The sequence below is a fragment of the Morone saxatilis genome, unplaced genomic scaffold (genome assembly GCF_004916995.1).
Source record: "Morone saxatilis isolate NCDOM2014 unplaced genomic scaffold, NCSU_SB_2.0 Contig2, whole genome shotgun sequence".
Classification (NCBI taxonomy): domain Eukaryota; kingdom Metazoa; phylum Chordata; class Actinopteri; family Moronidae; genus Morone; species Morone saxatilis.
This window is the reverse complement of record NW_023339762.1, coordinates 13,562,027-13,581,510: the sequence shown is the minus strand read 5'-3', so window position 1 is coordinate 13,581,510 and position 19,484 is coordinate 13,562,027. Positions and strand designations below refer to the sequence as shown.

The following is a 19,484-nucleotide window of genomic DNA, read 5'->3' as shown; positions in this document are numbered from 1 at the left end:
GAGCTCCTCTCTTCTTCTCTCTCTCTTTCTGCACACATTCATGTCCCATTAATGCATGTTACTAACTTCACTTCTTCCATGCTCGAAAGCTCACAAAACTTTGCACAAAATTCAAATGTGGCGAAACTTGACGTATGCTTTTGGACCCGTGCACGGGCACCGCCAAATGGCTAAGCCACACCAACCCGAATCAGCCCGAGGACACAAACAACTGACATGTACAAAAATTGGTACGCATGTGTATCATGATCAAACAAGCAAAAAAAAAGCCTCTTGGCACTATACCCCAAACCCAACAGGAAGTCAGCCATTTTGGATTTAGCGGTCATTTTTGGCGTATTTCAACTCCTCCTCGGATCTACTTCACAATGTTATAAATGTTGTGACGCTTCGTTGAACGGCGTGTTTGTGGGTGAATTTAGATGTACCACCAGGACACAGGAAGTTCCTTGTACTTTGTCTAATCTTCACCAAACTTCACACGTCTGATGAGAGTCCCACTCTGAACACATCTACATGCCAATATTCAGTCCTACTCATAGCGCCACCCTCTGGTTACAGGAAGTAAGACCTATATGGCAGTAATTTCCTTGATATTTGCGTGGGGTGATGTATGCGTGATACGCTAAAGCACAACAAAGCACGTTGCTGCTTGCAGCTTTTTTTAATTATATTGATATTTTAAGAAACATATTTACAGAATTTATCTTTAGAGCAATGTTCTTTGATCACAAGAGATTGATTAACATATGTTTTCTTTATATAAGTTGCTATATCGGTATTTACAAGTATGGATATTGGTACATTTTACTCGTTTAGTACTTAGTTCATTATTAGAGCATTACTGTAAAAAAACATGTATTCTCTACTTTTTTTCTTCTATGTTAAATGTTTTACTGTTTTAAGCTTGTTGTTTTTTCGTTTTTCTGAACCTCTCTCTCTCTCTCTCTCTCTCTCTCTTTCACCCCAACTGGTTGAGGCAGACGACCACCCACTAAAGCCGGGGTCTGTCCTAATTTCTGGTGTGTTTTCACACAGCATATTAAATCTGCTTAGTTTTTTACCGGGCTTTTGATGGACACTACTCTCCCATGATGCATTGCACAAAGGAAACGGTGGTGCTACTGACAGTTGCAAAAACAGCTTTGTGAACACAAAGAATTTGGGGAAAAATATTTGAGTATTTGAGATATTTGAAGTCAGATTTTGTAAGACAATTACTACATAGTATGAATTTGTGACTCTCTCTCTCGCTCTCTTTCTCTCTCTCTCTCTCAACAACAGCTCTCTCTTGTGGACAGCTGGCTGAAGTGTCTTGAGCTGCTGGGTCAGTGTGTTGACCTTCAGTACAACTGAACTGTGGAATTGTTATCAATAAGTTATTGTTATATTGATATAATGTTGTATGAGGTCATGTCACAAGACTTTTTAAACTTTAGCTGCACCACATGTTCAAACAGGTTATACATTTAGTGCTTTTTAAAAAACCTGTAATCTTTTTCTTCACTGTAATGTGAAACTAATTCGGATGTTGTGTGTTTGTGTTTAAATTGTGTTTTTTTTTTTTTGGTCTGTATTGTGCTTTATATGTAAAGAGGTGCAGCTCTCAGGGGTGTCCTGGTGGTTAAGAGCCATAACTGCAATATCCCTGGTTCAAATCCAGTTTTGGGCCTTTGTTACTTTTCTCTCTGCTGTTTTCCTGTCTTTATCTCTACTGTCACTATCAAATAAAATATGTATTAAAAAAATAGAGATTTTGATCTCAAATAGACAGCCTGCTTAAATAAAGTATTTACCAATTTGTACTTATTTCAGTTGACTTGATGTTGACTGTTTGGTGTCTACAGATGCAATAGATATTATATGAGGCTGGTTACTGTATAACTCTGATCCCTGTATCATTCACTGTGAATCTGATGTTCAGATATCTTGTGGGTCTGGCAGAAGAAAGCCAGGTAGTTGTAACATAACAGTAGGTGTATAAAATGAGAAGGTGGATACAACAACAACACAAAAACTACACAATATAATACAACATAAATCAATACCCCCGCAACAAACACCGGCTTTGGGAAGCGCAAAATGTGTCTGAGATGTGTTGACTCACATCAGCAGAAATTTTAAGTTGTTTTGTATGTGATTGTTTTATATTCTTATCGTTCATATTGTGCCCACCCACTATAAATAAACACAGCCACATAACAAACACCCACTCATGTCTAAGTGGATTACTCCTTAGAAAAGCACTCGTTGAGAGAAGACTTGCACAGATGTATGCAGTCCTAGAAGTGTCTAATCTGGCCAGACAGCAGAGCAGCAGGTGACGGCTAACAAGGGTAACTGCTGATTAAGGTCAAACTGCAGCACAGCAGGCAGACAGGAAGACTAATAAATGCCAAACATCACCCGTATCACCATCCTTCAACTCTGCCACCAGCAAACAGTTGTCTTCACAGTCCTAAAACTGATTAATGAACCTGACTTTTCAAGAGTCTGGAGGATAGTGTGATACATGGGTTTGTTTTATTTCCCTTCTCTTTTAGGAATATATGCTGTGGACAGGATGGTACTCATATCACACAAATAGGACAGAGATAGTGTATGCATGCATAAAAAGCATCCATGTAAAGCCCTGGAGCTGCAGGTCTCCGCCTCTCTTCTTTCTGGACCAGGTTCAGCTGATCAGGCAGTCTGCAGCGAATCATGTGACACTGAAGTCCAGGACTGAACATGTGGGACTTCCTGCTGTTCGAGAGCAAAGGGGGAGAGGACAGCCAAGCACAAACAGCTAGCCAAGCCAGCAAACAGGAATATTCGTTGTTTTTGTTGTTTCAAGGTCACATAACAACATGATTCTCCCTTTTGTTGTTGTTTTTACATCATTACATTGTTTGTTCAATGAGAATATGTGGAAACTCTGGAAGGAAAGGTAAGGACTTTTTACTGACAACATTAACACATTATTACAACACATGTTCCTGCCTTATGAATAATTTTATTAACATTTTAAATAATTTCATAGAGGTGTAAGCATCTTAATTTCTAAGAATACAGCATTTAAGCTATCTTATGTACACACAGACCACAAGGGGAGATATATAATAGTAAATGGCCTCTTACAGAATCAGAATGACACATTTGTAAACATGGACATTGGAAGTCAATCAGAGTTGGGGGTGCTGAGAAAAAGTCAGTCTATATAATGACGTCATACTAAATGCTGAATACATGACAGTCATGGTTTTTGCATTAATTTGAATGGCCAGGATAATTTATTTAGCCTATTTAATAGTTATTGACATTTACACAAATGATCTTACTTTTTTGTGGATAAAACAGATTTTTTTAAAGTCATTATAAGCTTAAACATTTTTATGAACTAATGGTTTTCGTTATGCCATATTTTAGGGGGCAGAACCCCTACTTCCAATGCCCATGCTCATAAATGCTTATGCCCCTAACACATCATATGCTGATGACCCCTTATTGTTAGAGGTGATTTTAAATGTGTGTCAAATGCAGTATAAATAGATCTAATTGCCACCTTCCGTCTGATCGGTGTATTCCTGCTGCTACGTAAGAGTTTCAGGAACTGCTATTGGTTACAGATGCATGGCATGTTGTCAGTCGGGAATATACTTTCTATTTAAACCAACATACTCTAGAATAGACCAAATCCTTATGCTTTTAAAAAAAAAAAATCTTATTCAAAACATAATTAACACTCAAATTAACCACATTCTTGTGAGTGACCATTACAATTATTTGACAAACTAAGGACATTGGAGGAACAGCATGTGTCTGACCCGTTCAACTTAGATATTAGGAAATCTCTTCTTGCCACTCGAGCAGACTTCCAGACCATGTTACCTGAGGAGACAGCTTATGCTTTATTTAGAGCACGAAGGCTTCATTCTGAGGCGGGTGACAATACAGGCAAAAGGCTAGCTAAAAGAATAAAGCATAGAGAAAATATACAGTTTATTCCAGCAATTAGAGACGAAAATTAAAAACATCAATGTGATGTAGAGAGAATTAGTCATTCATTTAAACAATATTATACCAATCCAACTATATGAAGCAGAGAGCAATGCAGGTCAGAGGACATGGATGAGTTCTCTGAGCATGTGAAGCTGCCCTCTGTTAGTGAGTTAGATAATCAGTTGTTGGATGCCCCCTTCAACACACAGGACAGGACAGATTTGACAAATTCTGTAAAAAGCAGATATCACGTCTTCTACTTTTACTGTATGAAGAGATTGCTGAATGTGAAACTGTGCCACCCTCCATAAAGGCATCATATCCCTTTTGCCAAACCCAGGATAAAAAACTAACACAATAGGGAAATCACCTGTAAGCCTTTTGAATTGTTATTGTAAGATACTGGCAAAAACTTTCCATCCACAGTCCATATTAATTGTTTGGGTTTATCTTGCCTCAAACGACATGTGGAGGCTCTTTCATGTTCTGCTGGGGGCAGATTCCTTTAATGAGCTGGCCTTAGCTTCATCACTTACTTTTAGATTTCATGTAGCCCCCACACACTGTAATCAATGTCCCTGAAGATGCTAATATAAAAGGAGGCAAATAATAGTATCATTAATATGACATTAATGACAGTAATATGTTCAGGTAGCTGAACTAACAACTAGTAACTAAGTTACATGTGTTTTTCCAGCATAGTGTTCAACAAACTGCTGATTGTTGCTGAAGAAGTGCCAAATAACTGAACACATGGTGAGTATATAACCCCCAAATTTCCCTCTCCCATTCATAATATTAATTTTATGTTCTTAATTTTACATAAGTAGGTTTGAAAGGTATCTCTATTTTTAGAACTAAAATCAAATTTGATTCATTGATTAGTTGGGCGGAAATAATCTGCAACATTATTGTCATTCCTTAGGCAAAAAATACCAGAAATTCACTTAAGCTTCTATTCTGTGATTTGTTTTAGTCTTCTACAATATTAAATTCAATATCTTTGAGTTTTGGACTGCTGGTCTGCCAAAAAAAGACTAACTAGGTAATTTGGTCTCTATTTTCTGACATTTTATAGGAAAAATAATACATTTATTAATCAAGAACATAATTGAAATGTTTACTGTCTACAATACATGTAGTATAGTAAGGGCGTGTTGAAGTCAGTTCAGTCTGAGAAGCATGCTTAGCTGACTTTGTTTGGGTGGACAGAAGGACCAAATTAGCTTTGTAAGTAAGAGGATCTTTTGATTGACAGCTCTTCTCATTAACCCGACAGGAGACTGAGTGTGAGTGTGCCCTTCAGTGGCCAGAGAGCCAAACTGACGAGGACAGTGACACAGAAGAGATCCTGTGTGGAATTCATGTAAGCATCACTTTGTATATTATTTCAGCACAATCTCAATTATCATCACACATCAACTACCTACAGAAGTACTGTATATGGTCACTGGATGTTGGAGTGGCAATGGCATAGAGTAAAATTTAAAGTTAATATAAACACTTAATAAATACATTTATAACCATGTATCTGTAAGCAGCTATAAGTACATTTAAATATAACTGAAGTGTTAATTACATCAATAACAGGTGTATAAACAGGTAATAAATGATTGATTATACACTGGAACATATTTCTTATAAATGATCACACACAAAAACAACTCCTTTATCATCTATGTACAGATCATTCACAAGCAGGTTTAAAAACGTTTATTTAAAAATGTGTTCAAAATTTATGAAGACAGGTTGAGCTTCAAGGTTCATTCTTGACCTCAGAAATAGTTAACTCAAGGTCCTTTCAGCAGCATCTTGTGTCCTTCATCAGCAAATGAAGTTTAGGAGAGTGAAGAAGTATTTCTAAATTAATAAATACATAATTAATATAATGGCTTTAATTATTTTTTTATAATTATATTCAGCATATTAATGAATGACTTGTAATTATGTAAAATATGACATTTAATCATTCACTATCCCTCACAGGAGATATGCAAATAGTAAGTTATTAACCATTGTTTATAAACCTATATTGCTATTAAACGCTAAATAAATAATAGAAAAACATTGTTCCTCACATTTTAAACTATCTTAGGAAACTTCTTGTCGTGATGGGAATAAAAGTCTGCTTCTCAGCCATTGTGGTAAAAATCTGTGAGTGGTTTAATCCCTCAGCCCCCTGTGGTGCTGGGCTGTTTGGACCATAAGGTAAGTGTGTTTGTGTTTGTCTCGGCAGGAGAGCTGCACCACTGACCTGTATCACCACCCCCAGCTGGATACTGACATAGAGGCAGTCAGGACTTTGTATTCAGACTCTGCAGTCTCTGTCAGGTCAGAACATCTCTTCTTATTCTTTTAAAGGAGAGGACATGTGCTGCTTTCATAAATAACATTTCTCCTCCCCTTTACTCTGCCAGGGAGTATGGGTCAATTGATGGTGTGGATGTTGACCTAAACATAAATGCCAAGCTTTTGATTGTAAGTTAAATTTACAGTACACTCAATTCACATACAATATGTTGTTTGCTGTTGGGGCATCTTGGCCTGGTTAATATGATTAAACTGTTTGGTGTCCACAGCCGGAAGTGGCCCGGGCCTGGAGGATTAATCCATCAGAGCCCATCGTTATCCGTCTGCACTTCTCTCTGTCTCAGTATCTGGATGGACCCGGTGGGTATCAACAATACTGCTGTGAGCCAAATTTAATATATATTTACTTTACTTTACTATGAGTCAGTGTGACATCTAATTAGGTAATGTTTCTCACAACAGCACCTTCAGTTGAAGTCTTTCAACCATCCAATACAGACGATTTCAGCCTTGGGAAACAACTTCAGAAGTGAGTGTTTTTGGCAGTTTCTTAATGCATGTTGCAGAAGGCTCCACATTATAATAAATGTCACTACTGACAAATTCTTTGTTTCTGTTCCCCAGTATTCTCACCGTCTTCTTATCTCGAGAGTGGAAACATTTGACCAATGAGAACATCGTAATCCGTCAGAAGAGGAGACAAAGCTGGTTCAGGCCAAGTGGAACCATCAAGAAAGTTCGTGCAAGGCTTAACATCTGGCTCCCGCTATCAAAGTATGTTTCAATTCAGCAGTTTTATTACTGATTCAATCTGTTCTTGAGTCTCTACTGACTGCCTTCTCACCCACTGTGAGCAGGTCCAGTGAGCTCCAGGAACCGGCTGTGAAAGAAAGGATCATTTTGCCAGCAATGAAACTGAACCCTTTCACGAATCATACAACTTCATACACCATCAAGAATCCCACAGGAGAGCTCTTTAACTACACACCCAGTGGAAAGGAGACGGCTCTCTCTCCAGCTGAAGTAAAGATAACTCAAACTACACCTCTGTGACATACATTTAACATTATGGTTGCTGCTGTGTTTGTGACAATGTTTCCAGGTTTTTGTCTCTAAGTTCTGTAAGTATTTTAAAGTAGTGTTTGTGTCCTTTCATGCACAGAGGGTGGTGGTATCAGCAGTGAAGTCATCAGCACAGATTAGTACCAAACAGCTGATAGAGCTGCTATTCTCCACCCAGGCCATCGGGAACTGTAAGACCACCCCAACTCTGCAGCACGGCTTCTTGGTGCAGGTGAAGAATAAGACATCAATTACAATTATATTTTGTCAGAAAGAGACTTTAAAGAGTTGGGTTAAACTGCACAGAGACTCACAATCCAGCTTGCCCTGACAACTAGTGGTGCTCACATGGTCTTTCCCCATCCTATACGGCAGTGATTTAGCATTGCACTATGGTTCAATGCTAATACTTGTGTTGGTAAACAGAAGCACCCACAATCTCCATCTCCAGTGCCATTTTCAGTTCACAGATCGTACAATGGAAACAATTCAGACTAATATTTCTGCATATCCCAAAACAATTTCAAAAGAAATATAAATTAAAAACAGTTGACAAAATCATCTCACTATAAGGTCCACTCAATAGCTGTTCAAGAGCTCTCTATCATATCATATAATCTTCCTCAGCAGATAGAGATACCCAGTTGTCATAGAAATGTAAAAATTGTCATTAATTAACCTCAATTGTCAAATGTCCATTTTTGAGCACGAAGTACCACACTGTAAGCAGAGCAAATGACACAGAGAGAAAGTCCATTGTTATTCTTTGAAGTCCTTAAAGTAAAAAAAACTGTACTGTTTAACACACTGTTAAAGTAAATTGTTCCAGTGGACTGGTGAGGTTGTAAACTGAACTTCTCTTAAAACAAACAAACAAAATAAATTGTGTGAATCTGTACATTTGGTGGTACCCACTGGATGGGAGTTATACATGTGTGACAGCACAATAACACTGGGCAGAATGTAATTATTGTAGTTATTATCACAATAGGTGACACTAAATGACATGACTTCACAAGTGGCCCCAACATGTCCTCCAGAAATATACGTTTCTGAGATGAGATCACAGCAAAAGAGACACAAATGAGCTGTAAATAAGCTGTTTGGAATTTATTTTGAAATTGATCATTTAGAAATAAATAAACCATTCTTCGCCATAATGTAGTTTGTGTTCGGGCAAAATGTTGTAAAATGGTTCTTAAATGTTAAAACAATACTAACAATTGTAATTTTGGTTCTAGCTAATGTGAAGCAGATACAATGTGTAATGTTTTTCATTGTGTACACAGATAATGAGGTATGCTGAGCAGAGAATCCCCACGTTGAATGAATACTGCGTTGTTTGTGATGAGCGACATGTGATTCAGAACGGGCCGATGTTAAAGGTGCGCTCCTACTAGCTGGTGGTTTTGTGGCTAATCTACTGAAGTGAAAATAGAAATCCAGCTGACTCTTAACATATTGACACTATTCTGTTTTGTGTGTTTCTAGCCAGCAGTCTGCACCAGGGAGCTATGTGTCTTTTCCTTTTATACATTGGGGGTTATGTCTGGAGCTACAGATGAGGTGGCCACTGGCGCAGAGGTTGGTTACACACACATATCTTTATAGGTAGTCCAGATGATCATAAAATAAGATTACTATATTACAGTAATGTCTGTTCTGCAGGTTGTTGACCTGCTGGTGGCCATGTGCAGAGCTGCCCTTCAGTCTTCACGCAAGGGCATCATATTTGAACCGTACCCTTCGGTTGTTGATCCATTCAACCCCAAAACCCTGGCCTTTAGTCCTAAGGTATCAATTGAACTTTAATATACTGTAATTTCTGATTTACTTGATTTGTGATGGCCTAATCATTGTCTTTTCTTTTTTAATTATGAAGCAATCATGTATTGTTTTGTTATGGCAGAGAAAGAGCTACGACAGGCTGCAAAAAGCTCTGGACAGTGTCTTGTTAATCAGGAGGATGGCACAGGTGACTGATCTTAAAATAAATCCTTCACTCGTGACACAATTTTTCACATTTGGTTCTCCATATCTGAGAATAATCTGAAAGCTGTTGTTTTCTTGACAGCTACATTAATGTTAGATGGATAAAACTGTGTTTATCATATCCAGGGTCCCTATTCTGAAATAAAGAAGCAAATGGACAAGATAGACCCTCTCGCTTATCCCTTACTACAATGGTGAGTGACACAATCCAAACAAGCCTTTCACTCATATTTTTATCCTATTTCATGAACTCGACATGGCATCAAATATGAATATGTCTTAGACTCATATCCAGGTGTGTGTGTTCGTATGTTTGACAACAGGATTTTAGCAAGCAACAGATCACACATTGTCAAGCTTCCACGGAACAGGGTATGATAGAGTAGTTCACAGTTAGAGTCTGATGTTTTAACACAGTAGTTGCAAGTTTTACAATAGTAGTAGTTTATAAGTGGCCAAATATTAGATGACATACTTTGTTTTACACTTTATATACATTTTATTCTGTGGTCACTATCTCATATATTTTCTTATCACTTGGTGTACAACAGCAACTAAAGTTCATGCACACACCCCATCAGTTCCTGTTGATCAGCAGCCCTCCATCCAAAGAGGCTCGTTTTCAAACTGCCAGGAAACTTCATGGCAGCACCTTTGCTTTCCAGTGAGTTACATGAAAGCCGTGCCACCAATATAAAACCTTCATAAAAACATATATACACAGAATACGACCCCCTGCTTCATATACCCTATTAAATACCCCTATTTTATCTTCTTTCAGTGGTTCCCACATTGAAAACTGGCACTCTATCTTGAGAAATGGGCTGGTTAATGCCTCCTATACAAAATTTCAGGTAGAGTATGTAAGGATTTTTTAAATGTAATTTCATGGAGGAGATCTGAAATTGATTAGAAATTATTAAGTGTTCATTTGCTACAATCTCAAATTTTTTCTGTTCTTATTTAAGCTTCATGGAGCTGCATATGGGAAAGGCATCTATCTGAGTCCAATCTCAAGTATATCATTTGGATATTCTGGTATGAATGTAAACATGAGATAATCTATTTATACAAAGATTACCATTTCTTATTGATTCCAGCGTATTCTTAAAACTCATCCTTCCTCTTTGTTCAGAGATGGGTAAAGGGCAGCACCACATACCCACCAGAGAAGAACTCATAAAGAAATACAACCAAATAAACAAAATCAAAGAGGTAAATTATAAATCACATTAGTTCAAACTTTTCCATCTATTCTGGATTTTTGTATCTCATCCCGTATTCTGTTCTTGTCTTAGGACCAGCCGGGGCAAAACAGGTTTCTGCAAAACAGGAACCTAAACTGCATCGCTCTCTGCGAAGGTAAATTTGAAAAAACACGTATATGTTACAAAGAGCATAGTTTTGATAATACAAGAACAGATTTTGTGATATTGTTTAAGAATTGTCTGTATGTCTTGACAGTGATAACTTCAATGGACCTTCAAAAACATGGAAACATTTGGGTGTGTCCGATATCAGACCATGTGTGCACACGTTTCCTCTTTGTGTGAGTATAACATGAAGCAACCTTTCTGCCTCCCAGTGTAATAAGAAATTTCCAGACTATATTTCAGATTTCCACAACATTCTGTCTTTGTCTTTCTCAGGTATGAGAATGGCCAGGTGGGAGATGTCCACATCAACACTCAGGAAGCCAGGATCCACAGGGAAATTTTACAAGTAATTGCCTCAGCACAGCTTTGAAGCAAGAAAAAAAAAAAACAATGTCTGAGTATAAGTCTTAGTTACTTTGTGGCTGAATTTATTAAGTTTGGCTTTTATTGGTTTGACAAGTGAACAATGCTTTTATCAACTTTTGTTTGAATGAAAAACGCTAACTCGAAAGGAAGAAAGGGCATCTCTTCTTTCTGTTGTCAACTGCAATAATATTAGATGGATGAAACTAGTTTGTTGTGTCACAATGCCCACCTGTAAAAGCTTTTTTTTGCCTTATACCTTAATTTACAGTCCGGTGTAATTTAAATTTGTGTGTACCGCCAGTGTCATACGTATGTACTGTAAACACATATTTTGTACATTTTTATAACCACACATTTTTTAAATAAAAGTTTACAAAATTTGATTATTTTATTTAACATATCAAATGTTTTCCTCTGATTTGTTAATGCAGATTGCTTACTGCTTGAAGGTCCACTTTGTTATTTGTGTAATACGTGTGTTGTACCACAAGATGGAAGTGTAACCAATAACAACTACTCTGATGGATTTTTCAATGCTAACACAGGGCCAATAAAAGCCCATAATTGTTGTGTAATGGCAGTTATACTTATAAATGTCTGTAAGTAGATAACGCTACAGATTTTAAAGTTAGATAGCAGTCAGCATTCACAGCTTTAATGTTGACTTGATCCTGTGTGACATTCTGCAACACTAAACAACTGCATAACAAACCAGATGTGTCACAGGAGTCACACGCACAAAATTATCATCGGCTTTATACTTAAATCTCAAACAAATAGTAAATTGAGAGTTTTTGTGGCACACCAATTTTCTAAATGGTTTATTAATATTCTCACGATGGGAATATATTCACTGATGGACAGTTAATGTGCATTTAATTGACATTCATAGCCAGTGGATTTCTCTCCTGGGAACCAACTGTAATTTGCTCTGAACTTTATGGACACCATTGAGAACCAAGTCTTTGTGCTCATTGTTCGAGTCAGTGAATATCATGGGGTGCGTACCATCCTGTGAGGCAGAAGTGCACCATTATAACAGTATACTGGTTCCATATGAGCCCCACAGCTGCCTCCTGACCTCTTCCCATGGCTCTGCTCCTTTAAAAGAAGCACCTAGGAAAACACCTATGTTTGCATCTGGATACAGTTCTGGCTTTATGATTTAATGCAATTTGGCTCCAAGGTATGATTGTCCTTATAAATGTCACTGATTCAAAAGAGGCACAAATGATGTAGCAAGCATTTTCTGGGTCAGCCCAGCAGGCGATGGACTGAAGGGAGGAGAACTGTGAAGTTGCGGTAATAGCCCAAAGGAAGACATTTCTCAAAGACCATATGGCTCTCTGTTGATAGTGCAGAGGGGAAGTTGTCTTGAAAACCATGATATACATGTATATTGCCGTAACTATTATATTATTTCTAAAAATCTTTGCCTCAGTGAAATTGTAGTTTGGTGCAATATCTGCAAAAAGGCACATTAAAATGTCAACAATCAAAGCCAATTCAGTTGAAACAAAGGATTGTTTCAACTGCATGCCTTGTTAAATCTCATTAACTCGTGTTTATTCAGCCATATAATTCAAGCAACCACGTGGACAAATAAAATCTCTGAGCCCTCAAGGGTTTAACAAAAGCTTCCCTCCAAAACCAACAAACTACAATGTGACAGACATTATTAAATGTTGCATGTGCCTTTAAGAGCACTATGTCCCACTCTACATGTCTCTCTCTGAGCCTCATATGTGTTTGTTGGCATCAGCTGTCCTCAGTGCTGAATAGAGCAAGGACATCTTTTCCTTCACGTCAATGGGATTAGAGGAAGAAATACCCTCTTCATACTGCTGGCTGTCATCTCGGTGCTCAAAAGACAAAATGGAAATGAAGTATGGACAGAGGACAGAAAGAAGATCAAGATAAGTCACAAGTTTCGATTACAAAGCTGATCAGTTTTTGGTTTCTTAGACTAAATGAACAAGTAATGTGTTTCCGATCTCAAGGGAGATATGCAAACAATCCGATGCTCAGAAACAGCATCCTGCACTGTTATTTCACCGCTTTCTAAACAATGACTGAACCCAGGGGTCAGATGAAGAGTTCAAATGGGGCAAGCAGCATTGTAATGGACCTACAGTCTGCTTCAATCAACCCTAATGTCTCATCTTCATCTTCGTCTCCAAAATTTGGCGGGAGCAACTTCAAGAGAGTCAGCCGCACAGAGGACAGCAGTCCCTGTCCGATCCCCGGCCTGGCAGCAGACATCCTGCACATGCGAGTGAAAGAAGGAAGCAAGATCCGCAATTTGCTGCGGTTTGCAACAGCTCGCATGCAAGGAGAGGGAAAAGATGGCAATGGGACATCACTGAGACAGGTGGTCTTCACTGGCTCAGGCAGAGGAGTCACCAAGACCATCACCTGTGTGGAGATTCTAAAACGTAAAGTGGGAGGGCTCCACCAGGTGTCCAAGCTCCACTACAGGACTATAAACGAGGTCTGGGAGAGTCCACAACAGGGATCTCCAGATATAACCATGCAGAAGACAGTCCCTGCTATCTGTATCCTGCTCTCTAAAGACCCTCTGGATCCCCAGGAACCTGGATATCAACCCCCCCAAACTCCCACAGAGGATGCAGAGAGACGGAGAGCTCTGCTCAGGCCAGCTCAGAGTCCCTCCTCACAGCACACAGCAAAGAGAGTCTGCCCGGATGACTGGACTGTATGTTCTACAAAGTCTGAATGCATCATGTGAAATGTTAGGAAATTAACATACAGTATATGTTAGGCTTGTTCAGAGGGTTGGTCTTTTTGGCTGCACCGATTTCGCCTAAAATATGAAATGGGAATTTAAGCTTTTATATTTTAATGTAATAAGGTATTACGCAACTAAAGTGAACCATAAATGTATAATCTACAATATTGCATCAGTCTACAGCTTCACTGAGAATGAATAAAAGGTGATCATACTTATATATATTATAATAATTAGTATCAACAAAATATGCATGTTAAAATTTTAATCTGTGTTTTGCAACTTAGTAACTTTGTTATGAAAAGTAATGTATTTATTAATGAGTATTAGCTGCGTTATTAATAGTCACATTAGTAGTTATATATTAGTAATCTGAGAGCTGATTCTGATGCAAAAGGTGTAAACTGTAAACATACACAAAGTTGGTCACAGTCATTGTAAATATAAACATCAATGTTTGCATCTGTAGTTTTTCTTCTGTTTTGTACTTTTGAAGTGAACTTTTGATGTACATTAATGGATCATGGGACCAGAATATTTTGGTAAAGAGTTTCATGATGATGCTGTTCTTTTCTTGGATCATCACTAGAATAAATGAACTAGTTTGTAAATCAACTTTGACGTTTTGTTTTGTGTTGGAGAGTGTATACACATCTTTTATTTTAACCCTGTAAACCTGGAGACAAACCTGTTTTATGCACCTGTATTCCAAAACATGTAATCTGGCAGACTTTATTTTTCTGTTGTAGTAAAATGGTTAAAAGCAAAAACAATATCCAACACTGCCAGATTTGAGACTAGTTACCTCCCATTCTGACATTCTCATCCTGACAGAATATAGCCAGTAGGCAAATCTTATCAAAAATCTGATATTGCTTTATAGCCCCACGTGTACAAGGGGCCCGTATTGGCCAGACTATTTGGCTCAGTAATGATGTTGTGATTTTGCCTCAGTAAAACAGCGTGTTATATTCTGCTTCAGATATTGTACCTGATGCTATAGAAAGCTAAAGAAAAATACCTGGCCACCCCAGCTGTCACTCCTGTTTACTCCAGTTTCATTTTAAAAATAACATTTTAAAAAACAGACATTAATTTAATTATCTGTTAAGTTCAATGAAAAATACCTGTATTTGTAAAAAATTATGAAGATTTGTAAAAAAAAAAAAAAAATTAAAATAATTTATAATGCAACCTTTACATATTTTTATTCAGTGCTTTACTAATGTGGCACAATAATGTTTCTGAGTTCATATATCTTCATTTGGGAGCTTTTCAAGCCATTATTTGATTTAGTAATTGTGACTTCAATCCAGCATATATTTTTTGATGCATTCAAAAGTTCCAAGATGCAAACTATTGCTGCAGTTGCAAGCTGCACGAGAGGGGCCAAACAAAGTACCAGGGCCCTGACCACCTTAAATCCCACCACTGTTCATAGGGACTACTAGTTAGTGGGGTCATTCAAAGTCATGTCATAATGATATTAACTGGGTCTTATATAGCAGCTGCATTTTATTCCACTTGAAGTAAGAAAGTATTTTTTATAGGCTAATGTAACGTTTTTATACCCACTTAAACATATATGATTACTGAACTTTTCTGTGAGAATATAATGTATATATATATATATATGTGTGTGTGTGTGTGTTGATTCATTTTCCACTGGGAGCAGCTCGTCTGAAAACAAAAAAAGTAAAATCTTAAATATCATGGACAAAGTACAGTATTATTTAGAAGTCAAAGTCAGAGTCAGTAGGTCAACAATACAGAAAACAATATCAATGAGCTGCAGTTTGCACATGCGCAGACCCGTATAGCGTACGTGACGGGCCAAGCAGTTAGCGCAGTCTTCCTCAGAAAGCTCCCCGGTTCGTGTAGCTGGCTGCCCGCATCATGTTCAGAGCCGCCGTCCGACTCTCGGTCTCCGGTGTGCGGAGTTTAACCCGTACACAACCAGGGTGCCAAGGTATTTGTTCACTCGGTTATCACCTCTGACTGTTATTTAGTCATTTGGTATGTAATGAACCTGTCTAGGCGAAGTTGTGACGGAAGCGAAGTGTGGCTGTCGGCACATTGCGGCGCCCGCACAGCTAATGGCTAGCAGATATCTTCATCTTAAGACCGGGTAACACTTTTAATGCTCACCGCACTGTTACACGGTGTTTTTTTTTTTTTTTTTTTTTTTTTTTGTTTTGTCAGATTGTGGTGATTTTCGTTCAGTCCTCCTAATATTAACATTACATGAGTGTGTGGTGCTGTGAAAATGTCCCGGTGTCAGGCTCGGTAGTGTCTGTGTCCTTGCCATGACCCATTATGAAGGCTGAGTGTCGGGCCTACTGCTGGTTGCTACTATGCTAACTAGGTTAGTTGCTGGCTGGCATCAAGATATGGGTTGGTGCAAACAATCACAACCAGGAAACGCACCGTACTCTGGTGTTGTCGTGTTGTTTCAGCTGAAACTTTGTTTCCCTGTCTCCGTCTAACAGGGAAGTTGAATTATGCAGATGTAGATGTACGAGAATTACAATTTACAGTAACTAACGTTGAATGCACATTGTCTTTATTCTCACATCCTGTTAGGTTAATCATAAGAGCAGTAGTATAAACATTAATCTCTGTATCAGTGTGTATTCAGTCTGGTAGGTAGGTCATGTAAGGACTTTGGCAGTGCTCCACCTGCGTTACATTACTAGACAGCGTTTGGTCCTCTTTCACCTCACTGCAGTGCAGATACCCTTGGACTGTGTTTGCCTTTCTACATTACCTGGCTCTAGATGCCACTGTAGTGCATTGTTTCATTGGTGATAAGTTGTCCTTCTAAAAGAAAGTGTTTTCATTGTGCAGCTCTTTTGGCCTCAAGGTGTTACTCCCATGGGAAGCAGGAGACAGATGAGGAGTTTGATGCCCGCTGGGTCACCTATTTCAACAAGCCAGACATCGATGCATGGGAGCTGAGAAAAGGTACGTTTATGGATGAAAGATTGCATCCATTCAAATCAGGGCCGCTGCTGGCCATTTGGGTTCCTGTAGTGTAATTGTGGTGTGTGTTTAGGGGTCCTCCTCCAAGAAGATTGTGTGTTATTTAACAAAAAATGTTTCAAATGACTCTGATGGGAAACAAATAATGCTCATTGATGAAGTAAACCCAATGTCCTGAACTGAATTAGAAGGGATTTTAAATATAACTAAATGTTGTTTCTAGAGCGGCAACAGTAAAGTTTACAGCAGTAAAGTCACTATATAAACTCAATAATGTCTCACTGGAAACAAATCTAAAATGCCAATAAGATAAATCATAGTCCTGAGTCAAGTTTGTAAAGAATGAAGACCACAGACATCAGTCAGTATTAGGGATAGGGGTCATGAATTTATATTGATATTGATACCATTTTTAAGACTGCTTAATGATCCAAGTCTCTATCGATACCACTATCCGTATAGCCAATTAATATGGTGCAAAGACGAGACGACAATACATTTTTAACAGAACTTCAGAGGAGCGTTTTCTCTTTGGAGTTATTCGCGGCTAACTTTAATTTATGATCAAGTTTATAAGAACTTGCCAAATTTTAAGATTCATGGCAAACTGAGAAACAGTTAGACAACATGTGGACAGCTTTCGTTTTAGCTATAACAATTCGCTGTTAGCCTAAAACTGCTGTATAAAAAATATTTGTCATATTTGCTGAAATTTTTCACTTTCACAGTACAGATGATCTGTGAAAAAATCTGGTTTCTCTGGTTCCTACTAGTGCTCATAATGACATTTGGGTTGGTGGTTTGAAGATGGTTGATTGTTGAGTCTTATTCCTTGTTCCCAGCGTTTGTATTTGACGACCAAGGAATGACATTCCACAATTAACTACCTTTCTTAACTCTGATTGTTTTTGTTCAAGCTCAGTGGATTCCAGCAGATATCATTAGGAGTATTAGAACAAGCCAGAGGAACCTGACTTTTAGCAACAAGATCCATGATATTAACTTCTGTAACGGTCAGATGATATAACTAGCCAAGAGGCAGGAACGTCCTTCGTGGCGTTGGGACATTACATATATAGTAAGGCATTCTAAATATGATGGTAGTGTTTATTGCAGCATTCAGTCTTGTGATTGTCACTGTTTGGACCGATGCGTATGATGGTGTGAGTGTTGCATTTTGCACCGCTAGCTACTGCAGAAATGTCTCTTGTTGCCACTGGTTAGACTCTGCCAACAAAATAAATCATGGCTGACACACAGAAGCTATGTATTTTTGGTGTGGGATCAACTCAGAATAAACTACTGTGCCCATGTTTTATTCTAATGAAGGAACCCGGTAACTGGAGATCAGAGGGATAAGATACAGTATATGAGACTAAACACAACATACTTTTTAGTGGGACCAGTTCATGGTTTTAGTTTTTTTGTGGGATGTATTCACAAAGAGAAAATATAGAATGTCACCTTTATTCTTTAAGTAACAGATGAAATGAAAAAAAGCGGATTGTAGTAAGTGTTTTTTTGGGTTCCTAATCTCCAATTAAACAGTGTAATTCCTTCTTCCAGGGATGAACACGTTGATTGGTTATGATCTCGTACCTGAGCCAAAGATTCTCGAAGCGGCACTGAGAGCCTGTCGGAGGTTAAATGACTTGGCCAGCGCTATCCGAATTTTGGAAGCTGTGAAGGTGAGAGAGAGAGAGAGCCTGTTTCTGAGCGAAGTGTTGCCAGCCAGCACCTTTTGCAGTTGCTCGTTGTTTAAGTTAATGATTAATTTGGGTTCTACCATTTTGTTATATCCTCAGGACAAAGCCGGCCCTCATAAAGATATCTACCCATACCTGATCCAAGAGCTGAAGCCAACATTAGAGGAGCTTGGCATCTCTACACCCGAAGAGCTCGGCATTGACAAAGTGTAGATGAGTAGGTGTTAAAATTCTCTTACCAGTCATGTGTTTTCTTTCCTCCACCATGTTTGTCATAAGATGGCAGTCTAACAGATATTTTGTTTGTTTGTTTCAGATCTAACGACGGTGGATATCCCCTTGACACACAAACCTTGTACTTAAATGTTTGCCTCCTGTAATACGTGTGATATTTAATTTGGCCTTTATTAAGTGCTTTTGCTTGTAAAATATTGATGAACCTAATAAAGGAAAATGTATCTTTATTGAGTGTCACAAGTATGTTTGGGATATTTTAAATAGTTTGATTACTTATTGAAGCAATACATTCAATTCATTCAAGTTGCTTTAATAGAGAGCAGAGCCTCACTTTATGGTGCATGTTGTTCCGTGAGTGTCTGGACGTTCTTGTGAGAATCACATTTTGCCACCAGGGAGCAGCGTTTTCACATGAATGTAAAAATCATTTTACTGTATCAATCTATATTACATCTGTTTTCATTTCAGGGAAAATGTACATGCTGGTAAAATAAACTTGTTCGAATGACAAATGGTGTAATGTTATTATCGACACATAACTTGCTGAAAAGAGACTGAAAATGAATTATAATTTTTATTTTATTTTTGGGGGACATTAGGTTATTCTTATAGTCTTACAGTTAAAAGAAATAATGATTTTTACATATAGATTGTACTTTATGGATAATTTGGGGATGAATGTTGGCAGGTCTAACCATCTCCTTTTATTAGAGAGAAGAAGAT

General features: G+C 38.1%; 3 protein-coding genes across 3 annotated transcripts; all 3 read left to right on the top strand.

Moving 5' to 3' along the window:
- The first annotated feature begins 2,593 nt into the window (after window positions 1-2,593).
- On the top strand, window positions 2,594-11,456 carry LOC118330541 (protein mono-ADP-ribosyltransferase PARP6-like). Its single transcript, XM_035665115.1, has 23 exons — window positions 2,594-2,929; window positions 4,679-4,737; window positions 5,261-5,347; window positions 6,218-6,312; window positions 6,399-6,459; window positions 6,561-6,651; window positions 6,754-6,820; window positions 6,916-7,065; window positions 7,149-7,314; window positions 7,454-7,585; window positions 8,643-8,738; window positions 8,845-8,937; window positions 9,022-9,147; window positions 9,263-9,328; window positions 9,472-9,539; window positions 9,669-9,717; window positions 9,897-10,009; window positions 10,127-10,199; window positions 10,314-10,383; window positions 10,481-10,560; window positions 10,644-10,707; window positions 10,810-10,894; window positions 10,995-11,456. Exons 2-23 carry the CDS (start codon window positions 4,735-4,737, stop codon window positions 11,089-11,091), a joined length of 1,932 nt encoding a protein of 643 aa, XP_035521008.1. The 5' UTR covers window positions 2,594-2,929; window positions 4,679-4,734; the 3' UTR covers window positions 11,092-11,456.
- Window positions 11,457-12,915: 1,459 nt separating this feature from the next.
- Window positions 12,916-13,836, top strand: LOC118330355 (ribonuclease P protein subunit p25-like protein). Its single transcript, XM_035664849.1, has one exon. It carries the CDS (start codon window positions 13,156-13,158, stop codon window positions 13,834-13,836), a length of 681 nt encoding a protein of 226 aa, XP_035520742.1. The 5' UTR covers window positions 12,916-13,155.
- Window positions 13,837-15,650: 1,814 nt separating this feature from the next.
- Window positions 15,651-19,273, top strand: LOC118331009 (cytochrome c oxidase subunit 5A, mitochondrial-like). Its single transcript, XM_035665768.1, has 5 exons — window positions 15,651-15,805; window positions 16,684-16,800; window positions 18,385-18,506; window positions 18,624-18,741; window positions 18,841-19,273. The coding sequence occupies exons 1-4, from the start codon at window positions 15,733-15,735 to the stop codon at window positions 18,735-18,737; spliced, it is 426 nt and encodes a 141-aa protein (XP_035521661.1). The 5' UTR covers window positions 15,651-15,732; the 3' UTR covers window positions 18,738-18,741; window positions 18,841-19,273.
- Window positions 19,274-19,484: the final 211 nt, after the last annotated feature.